General features: G+C 40.7%; 1 protein-coding gene across 1 annotated transcript; it reads left to right on the plus strand.

Annotated features, from left to right (window-relative positions):
* Positions 1 to 27,150, plus strand: LOC112399920 (cytochrome P450 3A29-like). The gene is made up of 13 exons (XM_024745366.1): positions 1 to 149; positions 674 to 767; positions 2,654 to 2,706; positions 5,091 to 5,190; positions 9,307 to 9,420; positions 9,667 to 9,755; positions 10,859 to 11,007; positions 13,183 to 13,310; positions 14,382 to 14,448; positions 18,335 to 18,495; positions 21,135 to 21,361; positions 23,783 to 23,945; positions 26,659 to 27,150. Exons 1-13 carry the CDS (start codon positions 79 to 81, stop codon positions 26,752 to 26,754), a joined length of 1,512 nt encoding a protein of 503 aa, XP_024601134.1. The 5' UTR covers positions 1 to 78; the 3' UTR covers positions 26,755 to 27,150.
* Positions 27,151 to 27,553: the final 403 nt, after the last annotated feature.

Below are 27,553 nucleotides of genomic sequence, written 5' to 3' on the forward strand. Positions count from 1 at the left end.
CACACACAAAGGCCTGCAAAGAATAGCACACACAGCTGAAAGGAAATTCAGAGGAGGGAAACTCAGAGGAAAGTGGCCATGGACCTAATCTCAAGCTTTTCCACGGAAACCTGGGTTCTCCTGGCTACCATCCTGGTGCTTCTCTATATGTGAGTAACTGTCCAGGCTTGTCTCCTCTGTGATCTTGGACTTGGGTTGCTAATCAGGTCTCCCTTTCCTCGTCTGTTTTGAAGATCCAAGTTAATGGACCAGAAGTTGCTAAAGCTTTGGGTACTACCAAAAAAAACCTTTTCCCCTTTCTACCTAGAATGAGAATCTCCAAATCATGGAAGAGTCAAGTAACTAATAAACATGATTAATTCCCTGGAAGATTCCTGCCTCAACTTCTCGGGAACACTCAAATTGGAAACATTTATCAAGTATTCACTCTAGGATTGGGACGGTGAAGACTTCAGCTGCTTTTATCTAGTCATCATTACTTTTTATGGGTCTCACAGTGCAGGAGGGAAAGGAGGTGATGAGTGAATGTAATATCACTTTTGGAATCACTGTTATTAGTTATCACCTACATGTTAGCTCCCTAGGTTGACTGTCCAGTTCTGAGTCAGTGACTGGCCAGCTCCAGCACTTACTACACAATCCCTGTGACCTGGTTTCCTCTTTCACTTTACAGATATGGGACTTATTCACATGGACTTTTTAAGAAGCTGGGGATTCCTGGGCCGAGACCTCTGCCTTATTTTGGAAATATTCTGTCCTACCGAAAGGTGTGTGTTGTTTGAGCTCCAGCTTTGCTTCTTATGGTGGCAAATCTCAGCTGAATAATATAGTAAAACTGCCCCTCCTCAGGAGGAAGTTCTGAGGTTTCACACTTTCCAGAAATATCACGGGCCCCACCCAGCACATGGCCAATTTTACAACACACCTCTGTTTTTAGCTGTTAGGAGCCTCAGGTTTTGCGGCTTCAGACAGCCCAGCTCTCTAGCTGATTCAGCACAGGACTTGATTTTCCACCCGGTGAGTATTGTGGAGAGGATTTTCTTTCTGCCAGGTGCAGATTCCCAGGAAGGCACCATCCCCCTTAGGAGAAAAGCATGAAGGGGGTGCCCAGCCGTGACTCATTAAGCCGTGTACACTACAGTCAGACTTTCCTTTTGCTAGCATGTGCTGTGGGTACCCTTTTAAAAGAAATTCCTCCTGGATTGATTGGAAACTTCACTTTCTGAGGCAACCCTAGTACTCACCGTTGAGTAATTTGCACATACTTGAATTCCCTCGAGAACTGCTAACCCCAGCAGTTATTTCCATGCTCTAATCCACCTCTCGTACCGGTGACTATTTTGGAGATTTGAGAGATGGAACAAGAACTTTCTGCTTTACTTCCGTGTCTTCAAAGGAGGCACCTCATGGAGGAGTTTGAGCAGAGAGAGAGTATAACGGAGACTGGGTAGTGGTTGTCGTCAACTTCAGATATTTAACTACTAAATGAACTGTGGGTTAAAAAACAAAATAACAAGGCAGAATTACTTACGGACAATCACTAGAGAGGACATGATTTGGCAAAATTATTAAAATTTTAATTTAACTGAACAGAATGTACTAGGTGGCATATGGACTGTGAATTCTGGCTGAGCCTTGATATTAATCCAGCTCTGATGCCTTGCCCAGGGCCTGGCCCCTGAAATGAAGGTCATGAGCTACGTCCATGTGTCCAGGGGGCAGAGCCTTGTGTGCAGGCTGCTCTCTGGCTCAGATTTCCTTTCCTGCAGACATAAGCCTTGTTTCTCAGATCCTGATTCTCCCAACTGAGGTCTTCATTGTCTCATTACTGCCTGTGAACTTCGTGAACTGTTTTCTCTCTGAAAAAGCAATAATTTATTTTCCACCTTTCCCGGATGAAACTCCTTAGTAGATGCACTCCGAGACCCACGTTTCTGGCACTTTCTTTTGCATCGTTAAACCATCAAATATCACAGCAGAAAGTTAGCTACAGGAAGGTTTTTGTTGTTGTTTGTTTTTAAGTTACAGAAGTGAAAACTCAGGGCAAGTGTTTTAATCGCACTGTCCTTTGTCCTTTGTGTAGTTGTGGTATCTCCCCATCTTTTCCGTGCTGAGCTGGAAAACTAGAAGGCGATCTACTTTGTCATTCATTCATTCACTCTCACTCACCACATGCCCTAGATGTTTTGTTTACTGCTAGATCCAAAGAAGTTACTGGCGCCTTAACTCCCTTATTCTGCTAGAATTCTAGAGGGGGCTCATGAGATAAATGAAAAGGCTGCTTAACTAGGAGATGCTTCAGTTTTCTCACTTGTCCCTGGAGGATTAACTCAGAGGGTTATGAGATTTTAGAGACAACACAGTGCTCAAGCAAAAGCCCTCAGAAAGACAAGGAATAATTAGTATTCATTGACAAGGGTAAGTGTTTAGTATCTACAATACTCAAAGAAAATTCGAGTGATTTTAAATTCTCCATTTCAAATATCTCCTCTATTTTGTCTTCTTTCCCTTAAGATGTCTCTGGATAAGTGTTTCCTTGCATTTGCCAGTGGGAAATAGGAAGCCTGATACCATGCAATTCAAGTAATTTTTGTCCTAATTAGAGGTAAAGTTCAATGCATTTAAACTAATAATCCAATTTTTTTTCTTGCAGGGTATTTGGGATTTTGACAATAAATGTTTTAAAAAGTATGGGAAAACGTGGGGGTGAGTACTCTGGAAATTTCCATCGCGTAGACTTGTTATGATGTGGCCCCCCCCCCGCCCTGTGGTGTGGAGGACAATCTCAGTCCAGAGCTTCCTAGGATGAAGTCATCTATCGTAAGGCTTTGGAGGCTTGTTCTACCAGGGATCCCAGATGTCACCAGGTGTCCAGGTCCACAGTCTGAGTCAGGCCTGGAGAGTCACAGGTCATCACTTTGCTCCAGACTTTGAGGCCCAGGGACTCCTAACATCGCTTTATGCCCAGTACCTTGCTCTTCCCCCCTTCGCCATTTTTTCCTTCCTTGGGGCACCTTTAATTGCATAAAATGCATTATTCCAGAACATTCTAATATCTGCTTACAAATGTATGCTTTTATCGTCTCCCACGTGATTCACTTTTAATTAAAAACCAAAACTCCTTTACCTAAATTTTGAATTTAATATGTCCTTTTCAAAGAAGGACTCGGGGGTATAGGTAACAAGAAAAGGAAACCATTTCTGCTCAGCTTTTAAAAAATTTCTCTGCACTTATGTAGTTTAGTTTGTTGTTTTTAAGTCAAGACTTTTCAGTAGAAGTGTGTACTGGTATTGCTTTAACTACTCTATTCCTCTGACTTTGAAGAGATGTGGGATATTTCTAACCCAGAGTGTTTCCGATGGGCTGAAGGACTTGATGATTTTGTAGAGTGGCCCCAGCTGATTGCAGTGGCTGGTCCCTTTTGCAGCTGCTGGAGGTTTGGTGTGAGCAGCAGGAGAGGCATAACGTGGTGACTATTTGCCAAAAGCAAGCGGGAGAAAGTTCTTCCTCTCTGTACATCTTCATCTTCTCTCATCAAGTTCTCAGAAACCACAGGGCTCTGCTGAGTTGCCATGGCCCCAAAAGGCAACGTGATTGCGTGGAAAAACACATAGCACTGGATTGCCACTGGACCAGCTCCAAATGCCCCTCCAACATTTAGTACTTTTGAGCTCTGGATGGAGTCACTCTTTCATAGTAGATCCCAGTTCTCTTTTTAGAAAATGTTTCTCATGTTTAGGTGTAAATAAGAACCACCTGGGAGGGCTTTTTAAAAATTAAGCCTTGGGCCCCACCCACCAGCAACACTGAACCTGGAGGAGCTGGGATGGGGCCCAAGAATCTGAATTTTAACTCAGAGTGTAAGAAATACTAAGGCTGGAGTGATATCATGAGTATAAAGGGTTACCCCAAACCACTATCCCTTCTCCACCCAGGTGTTTTTGAAAAAACATGATGGGAAGAAGGGAAATCATCCAAGAAATATGGTCAGTCAGATGAAAAAGCAGATTAAGTGCCTCTTCAATCCCTTCTGTCACTGCTTCAACACTAAATGCACATGACACTCGCGTAAACCCTCTCAGTTTTAGTTCTCATCCATTTTTATATGTGATCACAAAACCATTTGAAATTCCTGTGTGAAGTCAGAGGAATAATAGGTAACATGTAGAAAACCTTCCATTGTGTTCTAGCCATCGCAAACGATTGATAGAGGAAACAAAATGCCGGAAGACAGTGTGATTAACTTAGAGTCGGCCTCGTGCCAGTGGCCCATTCCCATGAACGGGCATCCTGACAGTCAGGAGATCAGGCCAAATTGGGATGTGTCACATCTGAGGAGTCAGCTTTGTGTGGTACATGTGTCAAAAGTGGGCCTGCCTAGCTGCTGATGGATGTCACCTACATGGAGCCCTAGGCCCTCTTGGAACCCACATCGAAGAATAAATATAAATAGTGAAAAGAAAATATTCTAAAAATGAATTTATACATGTTCCTCTGAATTACTTTATTCTCTCAGTCCTTTTGTTTCAAATCCTTGATGCTACCAAGGATATCTCCTTGTTATTTAAAATATGATTTCCTTTAAAAAAGTATAAAGTAAGCGTATTTTTGAAAATAGAGCAAAGAAACCTTTCATAATCCTACTTTCACTTTTGAGCATTCTTAATCTTCTTCCATTTGCAGACACATTGTACATATTTATTTATGATCAGTGTGTCTACAAGTTTCAGCTATTACATCATTGCATTTTTCATGCTTTTGATATATCTTCAAAAATGACAGAATGGGTGGACTCTCCGTAATTAATTATTTTTTTGTTTCAAGTTAATTAACTTGCCTTCAATTATTTACTAAGCTAACTTATGTTTTGATATGAAATATTTTAAAGCCCTACGAATTATGAAGTTGGTATAGGAAATACCCATACACACACCACCTAGACCTAACCCATGTTTTAATGTTATTTCTAACCATGATCTCTAGGAGTAGGGATTATGTAACATCTAGTTGAAAATCTGGACTTCTGGTTGTGGCTCCAGCTGCAGAAACTGGCTCATTAAGTTTAATCAGCTCTGTTTTCCCTACACAGGTTTTTTGATGGTCGACAGCCTGTGTTGGCTATCACAGATCTAGACATGATCAAAACAGTGCTAGTGAAAGAATGTTATTCTGTCTTCACAAACCGGCGGGTAGGCATGCACTTTAAATTTTTAATTAATTAATTATTAAATTTTCATCTTGAAATAATTATAAATTCACAGCATGTTCTCAAAAGAAAAAAATACATGTTATGTACCCTCGCCATGTTTCTCCCAATGATAATATCTTGAAAAATTATAGTACAGTATCAAAGCAGGAAATTGACATTGATTCTATCCACAGAGCTTATTCAGTTTTAATCAGTTTTTTGTGCACTCATTTTTGCGTGTGTGTTGCTGTATGAAAATTTATCATGTATTTATGTTTGTGTAACTACCTCCATCAATATACAGAACTGTTCCATCACCATAACGTTCCCTCCTACTATTCTTTTATAGTCACCGTGAGTACCTTGTCTTTTCCTCTCATCAGGGTCTTTAGCACAGCAAAAATTTTTTTTTTTAATTTTGATGAGGCCAATTTTGTCTTTTATAGGTTGTACCTTTGATGTCAAGTCTGAAACCTCTACCTAGTCCTAGGTTCCAAAGTTTTTCTCCCTTATTCCTCTAAACAGTATATAGTATTATGTTTTACATTTAAGTCTATGATCTTTTTTTTTTTTTTTTGCGGTACGCGGGCCTCTTACTGTTGTGGCCTCTCCCGTTGCGGAGCACAGGCTCCGGACGCGCAGGCTCAGCGGCCATGGCTCACAGGCCCAGCCGCTCCGCGGCATGTGGGATCCTCCCGGACTGGGGCACGAACCCATGTCCCCTGCATCGGCAGGCATACTCTCAACCACTGCGCCACCAGGGCAGCCCAAGTCTATGATCCATTTTGTGTTGATTTTTGTATAACATGTGACGCTTAGGTCATAGTTCTTTTGTCTTTGGGGTTTTTTTGGGGGTTTTTTGCCTGTAAATGTCTGCGCTGTTCCTCCACCATTTGTGGAAAGATTCCTTCCTTCATTAAATAGCTTTTGCACCATTGTCAAAAATCATTAGGGCCTATTTCTGTGGGTCTATTTCTTACTCTCTGTTCAGTTCATTGATCTATGTATCTATCCCTCCCCGAGTACCTCACAATCTTGATGACTGTACTTGCACAGTAAGTCTTAGCAAGTAGAATATCCCTCCCACTTAATATTTTTCAGAATTGTTTTAACTATTTTAGGTCCTTTGCCTTTCCCTACAAATTTAGGATAAGCTAATCTATGTTTGCAAAATACTTGCTGAGGTTTTGATAAGAATTGAATTAACCCTTACATCAACTTGGGGAAAATCTATATTTTTACTAGGTCACATCTTTGAATCTATGAACATAGTATTGTTTCTCAATTTATTTAGGCTTTCTTTGATCATTTCACAGCAGTTTGTAGTATTCAGCATGAGATTTCATACATGTTTTGTTTTATTTACACCTAAATTTTTTCTTTAGAGTGATTGTAAATGGTACTGTGTTTTAAATGTGTTGTCACATATTCATTGTTATCATATAGAAATGGGGTTGAGTTTTGTGTGTTGATCTTATATGCTGTTAACTCGCTCAGGTCATTTATTAGTTCTAGAGGTTTCCCTATTATTTCCTTGAGAATTTCTATACTGACAATTACGTCAACTGAAAATAGGAACACTTTTTTCTTTTCCAATCGGTATGCCTTTCATTTATTTTTCTTGTCTTGCTGCACTAGCTAGAACTTACTGCACTAGTTCAAACTTTTTATAATGTAGGAAACGAATGGTGCATTTTTCCTGAGCTTTCACCACCTAAATTTTTTTATTTGTTTATTTTGGACAAAAGAATTGTATATACTCAAAACATGATGCTTTGATATATGTATATGTTGTGAAATGATTACCACAGACTAATTAACACATACATCCCCCCTCATGACCACCTTTTGTGTGTGAGTGGTATGAACGTTTGAGATCTACTCTTTCAGTAAATTTCAAGTGTGCATTACAGTTATTAACTAGAGTCACCATACTGTAAATTAGGTCTCCATTTATTCACCTGATAACTGAAAATTTGTACCCTTTGATCAACATCTTCTCCCCTTCCCCCTGCCCCATCTCCCACTAGCCTCTGCTAAGCACCATTCTTCTCTACGTTACTATCAGTGTGAATTTTTTTGTTTTTTTTAGATTCCATGTATAAGTGAGATCATGTGATATTTATCCTTCTGTGTCTGGCTTAATTCACTTAGTGTGTTGTCCTCAAGGTTCATCCATGTTGTAGCAAATGGCAGGATTTTCTTTTTTAAAGCTGAATAACATTCCATTATATATATAATTATTCACACACACGCACACATTTCTTTATCCATTCATCTGTTCATCTACATTTAAAGGGATTGTAGGTCAGACTTACTGTTGCCATTTTCTTAATCCAGGTGTTTCATAGATTCTTTGTGTCTTCCTTTTCTCTTCTTCTTGTCTCCTTTGTTATTTCATGATTTTTTTATAGTGGTATCTTTGATTCCTTCCTCTTTATCTCTTTATCAACTATAGGTTTTACTTACTGGTTAGTGAAGCTTACAGAAAACATCTTATACATACATATAACAGCCTATTTATTCTCATTCAAAAGCTGAATGTTTTTACTCTCCCTCCCCTACTTATTTTATGTTTATGATGTCATAGTTTATAGTTGATCCTTGAACAGTGTTGGGGTTAGGGGTGCTAACCTTCCCTGTAGTCAATTTGCATATAACTTATAGTCCGTCCTCTGTTATGTGGTTCCTTTGTATTTGAGGTTCCTCTGTCCGTGGTTTCATATCCACAGATTCAACCAATCATGGATCATGTAGTACTGTAGTATTTACTATTGCAAAAAATGCACCTGTAAGTGGACCTGCATAGTTCAAGCCTGAATTGATTAAGGGTGAATTGTACATCTTTTTATATTGTGTATCTATTAACAAATTATTTTAGCTATACTTTTTAAAAACTCTTTTGTCTTTTAACATTTACCCTAGAGTCATAAGTGACTTGCACACCACCATTACAATATTACTGTATTCTGAATTTGACTGTATATTTACATTTACTAGTGAGTTTTATTATTTCATATGATTTCATATTACTAGTTAGTGTTCTGTCTTTTCAGCTTGAAGACCTTCCTTGTAAGGCTGTTCTAGTAGTGACAAATTCTTTCTGCTTTTGTTTGTCTGAAAATTTCTTTATTCCTCCCTCATTTCTGAAGGATCCCTTTTTCGGGAAAAGTATTCTTGGTTGGTTATTTTTTCATTAAATGTTTTATATATTTTAACAATGAACTCATTTGGACCTGGGATATTTTATGGAGAGATTTTAAGTTAGTACTTCAATTTATTTACTTGATCTTTGCAAAGTACTGACTCTTTTTTTTTTTTTGCTATAGTTTTTTTGTTGTGTTTCGTTTTGCTTTGTTTTTGGCATATGCCCTTTATCAAGTAGAGGGAGTTTCCCTCTCCTCCTAGTTTATGAGTTTTCATCATGAATGGGTGTTGGAAATATCCGTTTTAAAACAAAATTTTATTTTGGAAGAATGTGGAAATTTCCAAGCAGCTCGGTTTGATAGGCCAGTCCCAAGTTGAGAAATAGAATTACCTTTTTTCCTTCTTATCCTGGGCAAAAAATATAGGGGAAAATGTTTTTTGTGTAATTGCATTATTTCTTCAGACTAGCAAATAGATTCCTAATCTTTCAAGTGCTAAGCACTGTTTTTAGAAACAATCACCATATCAAGACATCCCTTTTTCCACTTGCTCAGGCTTTAGATATATGTAAAGACAGAACTTGTCTGAGTCAACATACACTTTGCCAAGGCTATCTGGCTATCTGTCACCAATACCCTTGTACTTTGCACAGCCCAGGAGGATGAACTAGGTCTTATGCCTGTCTATTCCTCTGGAAGAACAGTTTTCCTACTATGTGGGTCGTTTCATTTAAAAGGAGATTGGCATATAAAGTCTGGAAATGATGTCTGGTGGCTGGATGTCTCCTTGACCCTCACAGGAAGCTATGCATTTGGGATAAATATTTATTGAGCATCTAGCATAGGGCCTGCTTCCAAGTAGACAGTCACTAAATATTTGTTGAATAGTTGGTGCACATTGGACACAATTTCCAAAAATGTCGAGACTTTCAAAACTTATGTAGGGTAAAATGTGTTTTTTTCAACTCTAGACGTTTGGTCCAGTGGGAGTTATGAAAAATGCCATCTCACTGGCTGAGGATGAACAATGGAAGAAAATACGATCATTGCTGTGTCCAACCTTCACCAGTGGAAAGCTCAAGCAGGTAAGAAAAGAAGAGGACTTTCAATTAGAAACTTAAAGAATAAGGTAGAAAATAAAATCACAGTCCTTTTCCAGGGAGAAGGCTACTAAATTTGAGCTTCCTAAAATAGCCTTTTATCTTCACCTCCTAGAAGAGACATTATGAGATTCCTTATCAAATGTCACTGCTCCATTCATGGGAAAGTCAGGTCCTTCTAGGACTTGAGTCTCCACATTTAACCTCGGGTGGTGTTTATTTTGTGTCTAGATGTTCCCCATCATTAGCACGTACGGAGATGTGTTGGTGAGGAACCTGAGAAAGGAAGCGGAGAAAGGCAAGCCCATCACCGTGAAAGAGTAAGTAGGGGTGAGGCTGCTGGTACCTGAGCTCCACTGAGACCCTCCAGCTGCCTGCCAGGGAGCCAGATTCCCACTGCTGAGTTACGGTAGTGACCAGACAGAAGTAGGTATGTGGTGGTACAACTCCCAAAGGCCCATCCCAGAAAGAGAGGTGGCTCACCAAAAAAAAAGCAGGACAGCCAGGAGAGAAGGAAGAAACGTGACTGCACCAATCTTGAGTGTGGATGGCATGGAATGGTGGCAGGGAAGAGACTTGGTACATACTGGTAGGCAGTGGGTGACAGACGGTCATCACAATATGGGACTCGGAACAACTTAGATCTCTTCAGAGTCTGGCTGAGGACACCTGCAAATGCTGAATGTTAAATCTTGCCACCACTCCCCTTTCTGTCAGTCCCAAAAGACAGAAGGCCTCATACAGGCTATGGGTAGGGTGACCATAGAATTGACCATTTTTACTCTTTACCTTTTACAGAAATGAGTCTGCCCTCTGGGCAACCACAGACCACTGGAGCTGAGGAAGTGTGGGTCTTTCAGGATCCTTAGCAGGGGTGTAAGACAGTGAGGGATGATGTTCCTGGCAACTCAGAACAGGGTGCTGCTGTTCTGTAATTCACTGAAGAGGAATCAGCTCTGAGCACAGGTTCTGTGGTGAGGCAAGATCCAGATCAATGATCAACGTCCCCTTTCTTGACTCCCCCAGGATGAGTGAATTTTACACCCTTGGTTCTGCTCAGACACAGTCCTTATACACCTATTATTGCCTGTAGTTAAAACACACTACTGTACTTTGTCTGATTATGGGTGTCTGTCCCTCTATGACTGAGCTCCTTGAGTTAGTGGGGGGACGTCTAACTTGCCTTAGTGTCCCCAGCCCTCCTGGCACAGGGCCAGCTGCATCACTGGCACCTCAGACACACCTCATGTGTGAGTGATAGTAGCATAGACTCTTCCATGGACCAACAGGTGGTTCCGAAAGAGTGTGGCTCTCTACCTGCCTTGTCTGGGCATCTGATTTTACATGCACTTCTTGTTATATGTGTTGGGTAAGGAGAGTAAAGAGGTGTTGATTTTAGTTGTTCCTATCTTTCTCTACTCAGCTTCTTTGGGGCCTACAGCATGGATGTGATTACTGGCACAGCATTTGGAGTGAACATTGATTCCCTCAGCAACCCACACGATCCCTTTTTGGAATATACTAAGAAGCTCTTGAGATTTGATTTCCTTGATCCACTCCTTTTCTTTTCAGGTATGTGGACCAGTATATTTCTTTTTCTTTCCTTCGTTCGTTCATTCCTTCCTTCCTCCCTTCCATCTCTTTCTTCCTTTTATAGATATCTATATTGAGATATAATTTATATACCATGTAATTCACCCATTTAAAATGTACGATTCAATAATATTTAGAACCTAAGTGTCTGTTGACATATGGATGAAGACAGCGTGGTAGGTATACGTACGTGCGTGTGGGTGTGTGTTCGCACGCACAGTGGAGTTCTAGTAAGCCGTCAAAAGGAAGGAAATCCTGCCATTTGCATAATGTGGATATACCTTGAAGGTATTATGATAAGTGAAATAAGTCAGACAGAGAAAGACAAACACTTAAATGCTAAATCAAAAAGAAGAAAATCAAACTCATAGAAGAACTATTTCATAGTTTTGATTTACCAGAAGTGGGGTGGGGTGGTGGGGGAAGTGAATGAAGGTGGTCAAAAGGTACAAACTTTGAGTTATAACATAAATAAATACTGGTGGTATGATGTGCAATGTGACTACAGTTAAAACCGCTATATGATATATTGGGGTGCTGCTAGGGCATAGAGCTTTGCTTATTGCACCTTTGTGGTATAAGTTTTGAAATCAGGAAGTATGAGTCCTGCAACTTATTTCCTTTGTTTTTTTCCCCAATATTGGTTTGGCTCTTCTGGGTCCCTTGAAATTCCGTATGAATTTTAAATTCAGCTTGTAAATTTCTACAAGGAAGCCAGCTAGGATTCTGACAGGGAATGTGTTAAATCTGTAGATTTGCTATCTTGACAATGTTAAGTCAAGATAGCAAATGTTAAATATTAAATCCTGATACATGAACATGGGATGTTTTTCATTTACTTCGATCTTTATTCCAACAATGTTGCGGTTTTCAGAGTAGAAATTTTGCACTTTTTTGTTAACTTATTCCTAAGTATTCTATTTTTTACTTTATTATAAATGGAGTTATTTTCTTAATTTCACTTTTGGATTACTTATTGCAAGGTATAGAAATACAGTTGATTTTTGTGTATTGGTCTTGTATCCTGAAACCCTGCTGAACTTGTTAATTAGTTCTAATAAGTTTTTAGTGGAGTCTTTATAATTTTCTATATACAAGATTATGTTATCTTATGATAGAGATCGTTTACATCTTCATTTCCTATATGGATACGTTTTATTTCTTTTTCTTCCCTAATTCTCCTGGCTAGGACCTCTAGTACAATGTCGAGAAGAAGTGGTGAGAGAAGCTTCCTTGTCTTGCTCTTAAACTTAGAGGAAATCATCCAGTCTTTGACGATTAAGTATTGCGTTATATGTGGGTTTTTAGTAGATGGCCTTCATCAGGTTGAGGAAATTCCCTTCTGTTCCTTTTTGCTGAGTGTTATTATCACAGGAGGGTGTTGGATTTTGTCAGTTGCTTTTACTGTATATTTAGATGGTCATATGGTTTTGTTCTTTATGCTATTGAAACTGTGTATTACACAACCTTACATTCCTTGAATGAAACCCCCCTTTGTTGTGGTGTATACCTCTTTTTATATTTTGCTGGATTCATTTGTTGAGGATTTGTGCATCCATGTTTCTCTCTGAGCACTCCCTTTGCAACATTCCATCAGTTTTGGTATGTCTTGACTTCATTTTTATTCGCTTCAAAGTAATTCCTGATTGCCCTTTTGATTTCTTCTACAACCCATTGGTTATTTAGGAGTGTATTGTTTAATTTCCACACATTTGTGCGTTTCCCGATTTTCTTTCTATTTTTGATTTCAAATTACATTCCATTATGGTTGAAAGACATACACTGTATTAAATCTCTCCCATTATTTTTTTGAACACCATGATTAATTGAAGTAGCAGACTATGGTCTGTTTTATCCAAAGAAACTGTAGTTCAGTAGATAAAAGTCAATGAAGTCCAAAATGTAATCCTGTTCCTCTGGTCACGTGAAAGATAGAGGGAGGACCACTGATCTCACTACTACAGTGATGACCCCTATATGTGGACTTGCCCTTGCTCAGGCCTCGGCTTGGAAGTCTGAGCAAAGGTCATAGAGGGACTGATCCTGGTTGAGATCCCTGGTGTCTCTTACTCTCTGATTGGTAGTGCAAATTATAATTGCTCCAGGTAAATTTTGCATTTTTACTCTGTTTTCCTTTTATCTCTTCCCTTACAGCACTTTTTCCGTTCCTTCGTCCAGTCTTTGAAATATTAAATCTCTCTGTGTTTCCAAAAAATGCTGTAAATTTTATCACAAAATCTATAAAAAGGATGAAAGAAAGTCGCCTCAAAGATAAAGAAACGGTAAAATCTGGTGGTGGTGACATGAGGGTGTTCACCTTTTGGTAGTTTATTGAGCTGTACACACATGACTTATGCACATCTCAGCATTTTTAAAGGTAGGTAGAGAACTACAGATTTTAGAGTAGAAGAGTTCTAAACTTTGGGGGTAAATAAATATATAATTTACCTTTGGGGGTAAGTTCTTTGGGGAAGAAGATAAGAAAATGAGTCAGAGAGAACTGTTTAAGTTTAAAATAGGTGTGCCAATTAGTATATCACTGCATAAATATGGTTGTTAAGACTTTACCATTTCCCTTCAATAAATTGTCAAAGGATAAAAATTACTGTTTATAAATATTAGATTGGCAAAGAATCACTTCAAATCCGATTCTCCTATTTTATAGATTTTCCAATGGAATGCCCCATCAGGCACCTGGCGGAGGGTAGTCTGTGTTAAATTCGAGCCCTCTCATAGGCTGGAGTGGGCAGGGGTCTTCTGCTGGCAATGAGGCTGCAAGCTGGTTAAGCCAGCTTTGCCTCATGAGGCCTGGAGGCCAGCACAAGGATGTCTGCAGGTCAGGGGGACAGGGCTGGGTATCCCAGGAAAGCACTGAAAGCTGTGCAGCAATCTGGAAGGATGGGGCTCTTGAAGGTGCTTCTACAAAAGCTGCCAGTGAACTCTGCAAATGTCTGGGTATTAATTGATGTGGCCATTCCTTAAGAATTAAAGCTGGAGGGAAAAAAAAGATTGAGGTTTTTTCTTCTTGCTCTCCTGAGCAAACAGGTATGACAGGAGAGAGAGCAGGTAACTCTTTGGTTAAGAAGCTGTTTCAAAAACCAGAGAAACCAAAGATCAGAGAGAGTGAGGACCAAAAAGCAGTTTGGCGTGATGGCTGGGTCTCTCTCAAGGAAACATCATGATCTCCAAGATATGTAGGTGGATGTTTTGTTCACTGAGGCCTCAGTCAGTACTAGTCAGCCTTCTGCTCTTTAAGGGGCCGTATTCTCAGGAAAGAGGTGAAATACACTCCTGATTTATTTCTGACTTCACAGGTGACTTTCAGTCACTGAAATTTGTCTTTCTGTTTCTAGCATCGATCGGATCTTCTTCAGCTGATGATTAACTCTCAGAATTCCAAAGATGTGGACACCCGTAAAGGTAACCAGGGAGAGCTTACGAGGGGCCGCTGTGGGGAGGCGCAGAGCTAGGGTGTGGTTCTAAAAATGTGCAGGAAGTTTTCCAGGCAGCTGGAGATTTTTGCCAAATTGAAGGAAGACACGTGGTCAGACAGAAATGGTAGCCAGAGGTACTTTCTAGAAGTACGCAGGCACAACCTTGTTCAGAGCTCGAAGGGCAAGTATAACAAGGATGTCATGCCCATGAGTCAGTCGTGGTCTGTGGATCACCTACAGCCGAACCTCTGGGGAGCTTGTTTCCAATGTCAATTCTCAGGCTCCTCTGGACCCAGTGAGTCAGAACCTCTGCCTGGAAATTTGCATCAAGACTTCATCCCATCAGGAGGAACATTGCCCCAGTGTTGATGACCTTAACTTGGAACACTTGGTTAAAGTTGTGTTCACTAGCTTAGTCTACTGTGAAGTTCAATTTTTTCCTTTGTCATTAACAAGCAGCTGGTGGGAGAAACCTTTGAGACTGGAAATATAGTGTTCCTCTTCAAATTGTCACCCACTAGTTTCACCATCCATGGATGGTTTTTGACTGAAAACTTCATTACTGTGATGTTTGCAAAATGAATTTGTAATTTCATCATTCTTCTGTATTTATCAGTTGATGTTCTATTTTACGGGAGAGATTTCCATTCTCCCCCATCATTTATTTATTTATCTATATCAGTACATTCTCATGTGTAATTTACTCTCATATCATTTTTTTAACATCTTTATTGGAGTATAATTGCTTTACAATGGTGTGTTAGTTTCTGCTTCATAACAAAGTGAGTCAGTTATACATATACATATGTTCCCATATCTCTTCCCTCTTGCATCTCCCTCCCTCCCACCCTCCCTATCCCACACCTCTAGGTAGACACAAAGCACCGAGCTGATCTCCCTGTGCTATGCAGCTGCTTCCCACTAGCTATCTATTTTACACTTCTGCATCCAGGTTTTTTGTCTCCTTAGGTAGGTTTATTCCTAGATATTTTATTCTTTTTGTTGCAGTGGTAAATGGGAGTGTTTTCTTAATTTCACTTTCAGATTTTTCATCATTAGTTTATTCTCATATCATTTTTAACTTTGATTCTAAAATTTTCTCAGGTGTGTCCACTGGATCCCTTTTAAGTAGGCTCCTGTATCCTTTTTTATTTCTTTTTTTATTCTTAAATGGTTTTTTTTCCAATAGACTATTCTTAGAGCAGTTTGGTTCACAGCAAAATTGAGGGGAAAGTACAGAGATTTCAAACATACATCCTCCCCCCACCTACACACAGCCTCTTCCACTATCAAAAGATCACATCAAAGTACAATTGTTACAGTCAATGAACCTACACTGACATATTATTACCACCAAAAGTCCATAGTTTACATTAGTGTTCATTCTTGGTGTTGTCCTTTTTATGGGTTTTGACAAATGTACAATGACGTGTATCCACCATTATAGTATATAGAGTATCATTTTCTGAGAACTTCCTCGCTTTCTTTTTTTTATTGGAGTATAGTTGCTTTACAATATTGTGTTAGTTTCTGCTGTACAATGAAGTGAATCAGCTATATGTATACATATATCCCCTCCCTCTCGGACGTCCTTTCCATCCCCCACCATCCCGCCCAACTAGGTCATCACAGAACACCGAGCTGAGCTCCCTGTGCTATACTGCAGGGTCCCGCCAGCTATCTATTTTACATATGGTAGTGTATTTATGTCAAACCTAATCTCCCAATTTGTCCCACCCTCCCCTTTCCCCCTGTGTCCACATGTCCATTCTCTACATCTGTGTGTCTATTCTGATGCAAGACGTTCCAGGTATCTATTCTGTTTCCCTTAACTAGTCCTGCAAGGAGCTCTGGTTTCCTTTAGTGAGAAATGGTATTTAGAAATCAAAACCTGGGATCTAGGAGTGTTCATTTCTACTATGGTTTCTTTGCTTCTACATCCTTTCGGTGGACAAAGATAAGACCATCAAACATATCATCAAATATATTTACGCAAGACTGATGAACATAAGTATTTCTTTTTTTTGTTTGCTTGGTTTTTTAAATTAATTTTATTTATTTATTTTTTGCTGCGTTGGGTCTTTGTTGTTGCGCCTGGGCTTTCTCTAGCTGTAGCGAACGGGGCCTACTCTTCATTGCGGTGCACGGGCTTCTCACTGCGGTGGCTTCTCTTGTTGTGGAGCACGGGGTCTAGGTGCACAGGCTTCAGTAGTTGTGGCACGGGCTCAGTAGTTGTGACGCATGGACTTAGTTGCTCTGCGGCATGTGGGATCTTCCTGGACCAGGGCTCAAACCCATGTCCCCTGCATTGGCAGGTGGACTCTTAACCACTGTGCCACCAGGGGAGCCCCAAGTATTTCTATATCTACTCATAACCAGTGATGTAAACAGAACGTCTCTTTGAAACAAGAATGCCCTCGTTTTTAGTTTATTTCCATGATATGAATACTCACACTTGGTTAATTTCAAGGTACCAATGGTTTGACAACCATCTCACAATATTCTTAGATTTTTACAGATTGATTCTTGAGAGAGGGATGAGATGACTCTAGCACACCACTATAAATATATCCACAACTATGTCCCTGTCTATCTATCTGTCTATCTATCTAACTACTTATCTATCTATCTGACATCTATCTAACTACGTGGTCCAATACAAATTTCTGTAGGAAATATTCTATATCTGTACTGTTCAATATAGTAATCACTAGACGTGTGGCTATTGAACATATGGGTAATGCCACAGAAGAACTAAATGTTAAATTGTACTTAATTTTAATCAATTAAAATTTAAATTAAATCGCCACATATTAGACAGTACAGCTCTAAACTTTTAGTATCCTAGGGTTTATGCTAACTGGGGGAAAGAATTTGATAGTTGAATTTACCCACAACTGCTTCACAGAAATCATCATGGGGAAATCAGAACTCTGTAGATCTTTCTTCCACTCATTTTGTATTGTTTTAGTTGTGAATTACATGATTGGGCAGGTACCATGTTGATCTGAGTGTTCTAAGTATCTAGTATAGTCCCATCAAATAGATTGGAGCCTGACCATGCTTGGATTTTCTCAGGAGAAAATAAAAATGGAGACCAATTTATAATCACAAGGGCTGTTTGCTGAGCACAAGGGAGAGCAAAGAGAGGGGGCTTGTACTGAGGAAGATGACATTCAGGTCATGACTGAATAAGCATTGCTAATTCCACTCCCTGGACCCTATTTTTCTATATTGTATGCTGGCCAATGCCCTTCTAAGGACACATTCTTTCTTCTGCTATTTTAATGCCATTGATTAGACTAGGATCAATCAGCACTCTTCTAGCTTTTTTTTTTTTCTGTAGTTTCTGTATATCTGTGATCGTCCATTTGAAGACTTGTGCCCCAAGTCTTCTATTAATTTTCCCTAGAGTACAGCCTTAGTATTGCAAACTTTCTCAAAAAAATTCATGTTATACTTTAGCTAGAATAATATAATTTTTTAAAGGAAAAACATGGCTACCCCATACTGTTTGTAGCTAAAGTGCATTTAGGATTCTCCAAGGGGCATACTGATAATGCTGTGTGTGTTAGACAGAAATGCTATCTCTTGAAATTACTCAGCTGTGTTGGTGGAAACTGTGGCATAACCAGGAGCAGAGGGCCAAGTATAGTACAGACCTTGAGGAAAAAGTGGATTAAGAAAAGTTTTGCCTGTTTCTGGCTCTGTAAAACAGACATGAGAGTGCAAACCACTCCCAGTTTTGCTCTGAATTGCTTTTCCATTTTTTCCCCTAGGGATTTGGGAGTCTCATTTGGATTTCTCATCCTCTAACCTGTGATGTTTTATATTGACCTGCTTTCCCTACAATATCTCTCCTCCCCTTTTAGCTCTGTCTGACCCAGAAATGGTGGCCCAGGGTATTATCTTTATTTTTGGTGGCTATGAGCCCACTACTGAGGCTCTTTCCTTCCTTTTCTATGAATTGGCCACTCACCCGGACATCCAGCAGAAGCTGCAGGAAGAGATTGATGCAGCTCTCCCCAGTAAGGTGAGTAATGCTACCTGGAGAGGGAGGGGGAAAGTGAAGCCTTAGCACGAATGTCTCCTTGCCACTTCTCAGGAGATTTTTGCAAAAAGCATAAGTATCAAAGTTTTCAATTGTGCTATTTAGGAAGGACCTCAAGAGTCAAACACAAAGGGGGAAAACGTAGGTAATGCGTACTACTCACAGAAATATAAGTGGTTTGAAACAAGTGCTGGTCCTGGCATATCAGTTATCACAATAATGCCACATAAAAATCACAAAACCTCGGGGCTTCCCTGGTGGCGCAGTGGTTGAGAGTCCGCCTCCCGCTGCAGGGGACACGGGTTCATGCCCTGGTCCGGGAAGATCCCACATACTGCGGAACGGCTGGGCCCGTGAGCCATGGCTGCTGAGCCTGCGTGTCCGGAGCCTGTGCTCCACAATGGGAGAGGCCCGCGTACCGCAAAAAAAAAAAACAACCACAAAACCTCAGTGGCATCTAACAGTAAGCATCTATTGCTCTAGTGTCCACATAGTTATGGGCTGACATTGCCTGGACTTGCTTGGTTCTGGCTCTTGGCTGATCTAGGCTGGCCTTGGCTAAGCTGGCTAGGCTGACTCAACTCCACACTTGCTTCTCCTGCCTCTCAATCTCCACGTGTCTACTTCTCAAGGCAATGGTAGATGGCAAGAACCAAAAGTCCACTCATATGGGTGATTTTCAAAACTCTCCTAGCATCACACTTAGCCAGATTTCCACTGATGTAAAGCAAACCACCTGGCCAACCCCAGAGTCAGAATGGGAGGGAACCACAAAGGTAGGTGGCAAAGGGCATGGACCCAGGAAGGGCTGGAGAACTGGGACCATTAATTCAGTCTACCGCCCTGGGTACACTGCAGACTAGGAGGAGCCTTGTAACAACAAAGGGCTTAAAGTAGGAAACAGAGGACGTGAGTTTGAGTCCTGGCTGTGGTTTTGGACAAATTTTATCACCTTTCAGGGTCCTGGGTCCTTCAAATATAAGGTAAGGATAGACTGTAGTGCCTACCTAAGTTAGAGATGATCTGTCTTCTCTGGTAAACCACATATTGCAATTCTTTTCACTGTAATAAGATGGTCACCAGGCAAGAGAGAATTGCTAAAGCATTGTCTTCTTCCTCTTTTATAATAATACAATGACAAGAACACTATTGGCCAACATTTGCTTTTTTACTATATATGTCTGTTCTAGATGCTATTTATAAACGAATTTAATCTTCATAAGATTCTGTATAAGTCAGGAGAGGCTAAGTTACGCCTCAGTAACAGCTTAGCCCTCAAATCTCAGAGCTTTCATAGCGAAGGTTTACTTCTAACCCACATCTACATGACCAACATGGATTGTTAGTGGAGGATGGGAGAGGGCAGCTCTGCTCCACAGCGTTACTCGGGGATACAGGCCAAGAGGCTCCACCTTCCTGTAGCTGCCTCATCTGGAACATGAGGACTTCCTGTTGTCTGGGGAATAAGGGACTCGAGCGTTGCTCACTGGCTTTTCAAATGATTTCTCCCCGAACTGACATAATCGCCTCGGTTCACAGCCCATTGGCAAAGCTTGTTTCCTGTAACTTCAAGTGGGCTGGGAAATACAGGGACTACGTGGATACTGGGTGAGCAGTGAGTGTGTCTGCCACACAAGCCTATGAAGTGTCAACTCTAATTATCTCCATGTAACGTTTCAGAAACCTGAGCGACAGAGAGATGAAATACTTTCACATACTAGTCGTGTACCTAGTGGTGAAAACGCCAACCTATGTGCCAGGGTGTCTGTCTCCTGAGCCAACTCTTACCCTCTACAATGTTGCCCCTTAAATATAACCCCACGTGACAGCCACGTGTCACCCCCACTGGTCTCAGATCTCTGCCGAAAGTGGAATTCTTTGTGGTGTGAGGAGAGCTGGCCTCTGGGGCTGGAGTGGCTTGTTTAGACCTTCAGACCTTACAGTCACCCCTGAAGGGACAATAGGAGACTGTTCCAGCAACAGAGGCTGTGGCTGAGGGTAGGGTTCTCATCCTCTTGTAACTTTCCCTGGATCTGAAATTGTGTTCCTTGTAGCACCCAATCTTGCTCTTTGTTTTTGTATTTGGTTTAGAAAGGAACGTGTTTCTCCCTAAATTATTTATAGAGTTTTAACTTCATAAAGTATTTTCAGATTTTATAGGTATAGTCAAAAGAATTAGTAAACGAGATTTCTCAAGTAAAAATGTTATGTTGAGTAGAGGATTTGCACTTATACATTTCTTCCCTTGGTACAGATGTGTGGCCTCTCTTTTGAAAGGAAACAGTGACTTTGCACATTTCACTTGAGACTCAGGGTCATAGTCTATTGGTCATGTTTGTTCTCGTGAGAAAGAAAATACACTAGATGATAACGTGCGGGATTTCGGGCCCTGTTTAGGGCATTGTCCCAATGTTCTCGTATAGTCATAACCACTCCACACATCTCAGTGGGCCACTGAGCAGGTCAAAGGACATGATAGATATTATAACATCTATAAATGTTAAGGTCCTTTACCAGTTGAAATTATTCTCTGGAGCTCCTACATTTTCAATAGGACTATTTAGACTGAGTTGAAGTTTGATCCCAATCTCAATTTATCAAAATCTATTTCTTTCTTCCAGGCACCTCCCACCTATGAGTCCCTAGAACAGATGGAATATCTTGACATGGTGTTGAATGAATCTCTCAGATTATTCCCACTTACTGCTAGACTTGAGAGAGTCTGTAAGAAAGATGTGGAAGTCCATGGGGTGTTGATTCCCAAAGGGACAGTGGTGATGGTGCCACTCTTCACTATTCACAGAGATCCGGAACACTGGCCAGAGCCTGAGGAGTTCCGTCCTGAAAGGTAGGAGAACCCAGGGAAGGGAACTCTCTCTGATCCAGAGTGGTTCCAGCATATTAGACGCCTCTTACTGTAGGAGACAAGTGAGCGATTGTACCATCATTTATTTGTGCCTCTTTTTATTGTTTGATGTTTTTTCTTAATATGAGTGATCATTGTTCGAATCAAATTTTACAAACTGTGGACTAGAAAAAAGAATTATAGCTGTCTAAGTTCCTAATACCTTAAGATAAGCCTCATTGATAATGTGATGTATGTCCGCATGGACATTTGTCTAGGCATATATAGATTTTTTAAACTAGAATGGTAGTATATTTAATTTGGTTTTGAACTGCTTTAACAGTAAACTATAAACAACATTCTATGTGAATTGTGTGTGTATCTGTCTATCTAGCTATCTCTCTGTATATATAATAAGTGATTATATGCATATGCCGTAATTTACGTAACCACTATCTTATTTTAGGTGTATAGGCCTTTTATTTCCTTTAAGTTTTCCTGTCTGTTCTCCTTAGCTCTTTGAATTCATCACTAATGTGCCCACATTTCCATTTCTTTAAACACTGGCTACATTTCCTCTAGTATTATTGTGAGAGAGCAGGCTGGGGACCTAGAGGTCTCATCCCTGGTGGTTCAGGCAGCCTCACTGAGGACCGAGGTGCACACAGGTGCCCTGGTGCTGTCTGTGGCTGCACACCTGGGCCAGCTCCCTTCTACCTCAGTACTTGGTGACCTTCCAAAGAGAAGTCCTCTGCTCTCTAGATGTCTGAGACTTCCTCCTTGGAGGGGTTGAGCATCCTCTGGGAATTCAGAGTCAAGGTCTGGCTTCGGTACAGATTGGACTCTGGAAAGAGTGGATGCTTTCCCACTTATTGTACAGTGAGCAAAATTTGAGATGAATATTTTAGGGCACTAGCTGGGATCTAGACTTTTATGAGTCCCTGACTATAAGCTCCCTGATGGCAAGGACTTTATCTTGTTCGCCCTAGTGTCCTGAGTGCTAGCGTAACCTCTACACATAGCACTTCCTGAAACAGGAAGTTGGAGTGGACCAAGTCCTCTGTTTTCTGGTCCAGGGAACCTCTGTGTTTCCCTGAAGCTCAGTAGCTCCCTCTCCTGCAGCTTCACGAGCCTAAAACCAGAGACCACTCACTGTTATTTCTTTTTTGCTGTTGTTCATTTTGGTTCACTTTATTTTTTTATTGGAGTATTGTTGCTCTACAATGTTGTGTTAGTTTCTGCTGTACAGCAAAGTGAATCAGCTGTATGTATACCTATATCCCCTTCCTCTTGGACCTCCCTCCCCCGCATCGCACCCATCTAGGTCATCACAGAGCACCGAGCTGAGCTTGCTGTGCTGTACCGCAGGTTGCCACCAGCTCTCTGTTTTACACGTGGTAGTGCGTTTATGTCAATCCTGATCTCCCAGTTCGTTTTTGATTCATTCGGTCGTCAAGCAGAGAGTTAGAGCTCACCTGCGTGTCAGGGACTCGGCCAGGCAGTGAGAAATCCAAATGTTTACAAAAAAGCCCATCATGGAGAATTTTTGACGTATGCACAAGTATATTCTATAGGCACTAGCCTGTGGAAGACTTTTAATGTATCTATATGTGCCCATTCCCTGCCCAACAACCATCCCATGTCTCTGCTCCATCCACATGCTACTGCTACCCTCCTCCATCTACCCATATTATTTGAAGTCACAGTGTCTGTAAATATTCCAAAATGTTTTGCAAAGTAGGGACTCTTTAAAATATACATAATCGCAATGCTATTATCACTTTCCACAATTCCATATTTTTCCTTAATATATTCAAACACTGAGGAGTCAAATTTGAATAAAACAGAGGTCTAACCGTCAAGGAATTTATAGGCTAGTGGAACAGATAGACAAGGAAATCAGTGGTTATTCTATAGTAGCGTCATATAGTTATGGAAGTGTGACCTAAGCATTCTGTGCTGTGGGGGAGACAGACAGACAGGCACAAGGGGATGGGAAGGAAGGGAATACAAGGGGGAAATGACAATTTAAATCCTGGGAGCTGATTCTCCTGCTGCCTTCCCCCATGAGCACATGACCGACATAAGTGTGCATGGAGGCAGGAACCCACGTTTCCTTCAATCAGTTCAGAGTATGAACATCTCACTGCCTGAATGTAAATTTAGTGTTTAGAGATAAATTTGTTTTTAAATAGCATTCATCTCATCTCCTCAACAGGACTGAAAGCTCCTATAGGGTCCGGGGAATGGGAAGGATCTGGAGTTTACCTTTCTCATAGCAAAATCACCACAGCGGGATTCAATGACTAGCTCACACAGGCATCCCTAATGCTGCTAGTTGAGTGTTTAAGTTAAGCCTCAGACTTTGAGCTCTTGTGTGTTTTCTGTTTCATTAATTTGTTTCATTTACTGTTGTGGAACCAGGTTCAGTAAGGAGAACAAGGAGAGCAGAAATCCTTACACATACATGCCTTTTGGAAGTGGACCCCGAAACTGCATTGGTATGAGACTTGGTATCATGAACGCGAAACTTGCTATTGTCAAAGTCCTGCAGAACTTCTCCTTCAAACCTTGCAAAGAAACACAGGTCAGACAGTTACCTAGCTGCATTAATTGTGTTTATTGTGAGTTGTTAAAACTGATATAGATAGATAGATATCATATATATATATGCACACACACACACATACACACACATATATGAATGTGTTCTATTCAAGGAATAATTCGTCATATTGGACATGAATGTATTTGGAGCCATCTGTGACCTTTGTCCTTCAGCTCTGGATGGCTAAGCCTGTGGCTTTGTAATGACCCAACTATAAAGGTCATCTAGAGTCAATGCAGTTAGCATGACATGATTCTTTGCAGTCTTTTGAACCTCAGCAATGTTTTAAATTTCATTTCAAGTCCACTGGAATGAAGGGAAGTATGTGCAGTCATGAGAGCACACACTGAAAAGTCATGGCTCTTCAGCGATCTCTTCTCCACCAGAGCTTACAGAAGCTCTCCTGGCAGTGGTTCTCAGCCACTTCTTGTACAATGAAATTATTGTGGTGCTTTAAAAAATCCTGATGCCTAGGTCATCTCGTTTATTCTAAAATAATTCGCCCGGAGTGTGGCATTCAAACCACTCCCGCGGATTCTCCTGTGTAGCCACGGTGAGAACCCCTGATGGAAAGCATTTCTGCCACATGTGAAGGACTCCCACAGCCCCCTCACCTTCCAGGGGTCCTGCTGCCATCAAGATGGGCTCCCTTTACATTCTAATAATAACTCTATGTGTGCTCTTCCCCGCCCACCACCCCACCACCCCGATTCTGTTCTTCCCTCTTCAAGTTCTAGCTCAATCCTGAGCCCCTCCATGGAGCCTCCCCCACCCAGTCCACAGCCCACTCTCCCCTCTGCTCTGTATCAGTCACCACAGGCTGGCATCACGGTTCCTACGACCTAACGTAACACTTTGTCATGGAACCATCCAGTCTGGTTCCTATGTTTTCTTTATACCTATGAACGTCTTGAACTGTAGCCTCTCGTTTTATTCCTTTCGTAAACTCTGAACGATGCCTCCCAGTCACCCAGCAAATGCTTAAGGAGTTCGACGTGCGGTGGATTAGAGTTCTTGGATACAAATTGTGAACAATTTGAACTTCTGAAACTTAACAAATGACATTTGTGTACATGCCTGGTGTACGTGTGTATGTCTATCTGCAGGGGACATATATGCATGTCATTTGAAATTTTAAAACAACAAGATGTTACATTTATAGAAAGATCTGGAATCTCTCCTGAAGCACACAAAGAACAGTTACCATTTTTTCATCTCAAGCACGGCCCTGTAAGAAGGCTTATTTCTAGGAGGCACACATTTAGTAAGCAGCTCCTCCCCTTGGGTAGGCTTTCTCAGGGAAGAGGAGGATAGAGACGGTTTCCGTTTTACTTGTGGGAGTCTGTGTGTCCGTACTGTAGGTGTGTACAGACAGGGAACCCAGCCCTGAGAGAAAGGGAGCCTCTGGCACACCTGGGAAGGGCAGATACTCCCTGAAGCTCCACCCAGCCATCCACAGGCTGGGGCTTCTCTCCTCCATGACAATTTGTTTGCCCTTCAGTCAACTGAGATTAGAAGGCCACTCTGTTGGTTCCCCCAACACTGAAGGAGTGACTGGGTGAGAAAAGGGCTAAAAGTACTGGAACAAACACTGTAGGTCGTCAGAAGTTCACCATTTGCACTGCATTTGGGAGACAGGAAATGTTAAAAAAAAAAAAACAAAAAAAACAGGCATAATGCTTCACAACGACCTCTTCCAATCATGAAACTGGTTGGGTTCTACTGGGAGAGGTGACTGGACTCTGCAGAAGTTGAGGAAGGCCGATGTAATTAACATGTGTGATTCCTACTAGGATTACCTTGCAAGTTTCAATGGACACAAAATTATCTTTACATGGCTCAAGATAGTTGGCCATAATGCCTAAGAATCTGGTAAATTTAAAAACCTCATCCTTTGTACCTAAAATTTAAATCAAAAAAAGAACACAAGCCAACCAGATTTTTGTCTCTAGCCTGGTATGAAATAAGCGCTCAATAGATATTTCGTGGAAAGAATGATGGATGAATGCTTTCACTATCTCGTCTTGACATAACTTAAAGAATAAGTATAAACAATCAAAGATAAGGAGGGTGGATTGGATGAAGCTACCAACCTCCGTTTATAAGACACATAAGTACTAGAGATGCCACGTACAACGTGATGGCTCTAGTTAACCTTTCTGTATGGTGTACAGGAAAGCTGTTAGGAGAGTAGATCCTGAGAGCTATCACCTGAAGGAAACAATATTTTTTCTTCGTATCCGTGAGCTGATGGATGTTAATGAGACTTACCGTGGTGATGATGTCACGATATATGTACGTCAAATCATTATGCTGTGCGCCTTAAACTTATGTGCTCCTCTAAGACAGTTACGTCTCAATAGGTGGAAATTTTAATTGAATAAAAAAGATAATAAGGGAATGCGGCAAACAACTTTACTCCATATAGTTTATACATAAATGCGGCCAGTTCCTTGAAAGACACGACTATTAAAGTTCACCCTATGAAATACAGATAAGCTGACCATCCCTGTATCTATTAAATACATGGAATTTGTAGTTTTTAAAAAAGAATCAAAGGTATACGATGCTAAAACTAGCTGTTATATGTTTGTAAAGCATTTTTGTCCATAATGTATCTTCTATATCAATACTTCGTTTCTCTTGCTGGCCTTGCTTCATTATTTGATTCTCACGTGTTTAACTGTTGTAGATGCACCTGAAATTAAGCCGTCAGGTACTTCTTCAACTAGAAGACCCCATTATTCTAATGGTTGAGCCCAGAGATGGGACCTTAACTGGAGCCTGACTTTCCCTAAGGACTTGCGCTTTGTTCTTCAAGGAAGCTGCGTCCCAGGACAACAGAGGCCTTGATTTACTTTGTGATAAAACACAGAAATGAAGATGCGATTCACCTACTGCGACTGATGGATGACTAGAGATTCTGCACATTCGTTTAGCTTTCTCACTGTCTACGTGGAGTGTTATATATTGTGTCATAGAAAAGAGGTGATTAATAAGTGCAAACTCAGCTTATCTGGTTCTCACAGAACTATCTCCACCCCACCACACCCCACTTAGGACCATCTACTCCTCCTGAGCGAGCACTGATCAGAATGAAAATTTCTCACAAGCTCTAATGAAAATGAGAATGATAGTGATGATTGAAGTAGTGACATTTATATCACAGATTTTATTTTGAATATTCTAAATTAAATATTATATTGAGAAAGTCAATAAACATCTCTTTACAAAAGTATAATCTGATACCTTTGTGCACATTAGGGGGGGAATGTATACAACTGAATCAGGGAGATTCAGTGACTACTTGCTTTTGACCATCAAAATCACTGGTTGGTTGGGGCCTTTATCAAAACTCCAATTTGACTCCTATTAAATAGGTAAGAGCCAATCCACTGCGACTTTGCCTGTTGCTTAGAAAGTATATTCGTAGTTTATACCTACCTTTTTTGGAGCACATATTTTTGTAACACTCAACTGAGAAACATATTATTTGTTTGATTTAATGTTTTCATCTCATCTCCCCTGATGTTTCTGGAAGGCAGGAAAGATGTTTTTCACACCTCTTTGCATTCCGTCCTCAACTC

This window comes from Neophocaena asiaeorientalis, unplaced genomic scaffold (assembly GCF_003031525.2).
Source record: "Neophocaena asiaeorientalis asiaeorientalis breed wild unplaced genomic scaffold, Neophocaena_asiaeorientalis_V1.1 scaffold461, whole genome shotgun sequence".
Lineage (NCBI taxonomy): Eukaryota > Metazoa > Chordata > Mammalia > Artiodactyla > Phocoenidae > Neophocaena > Neophocaena asiaeorientalis.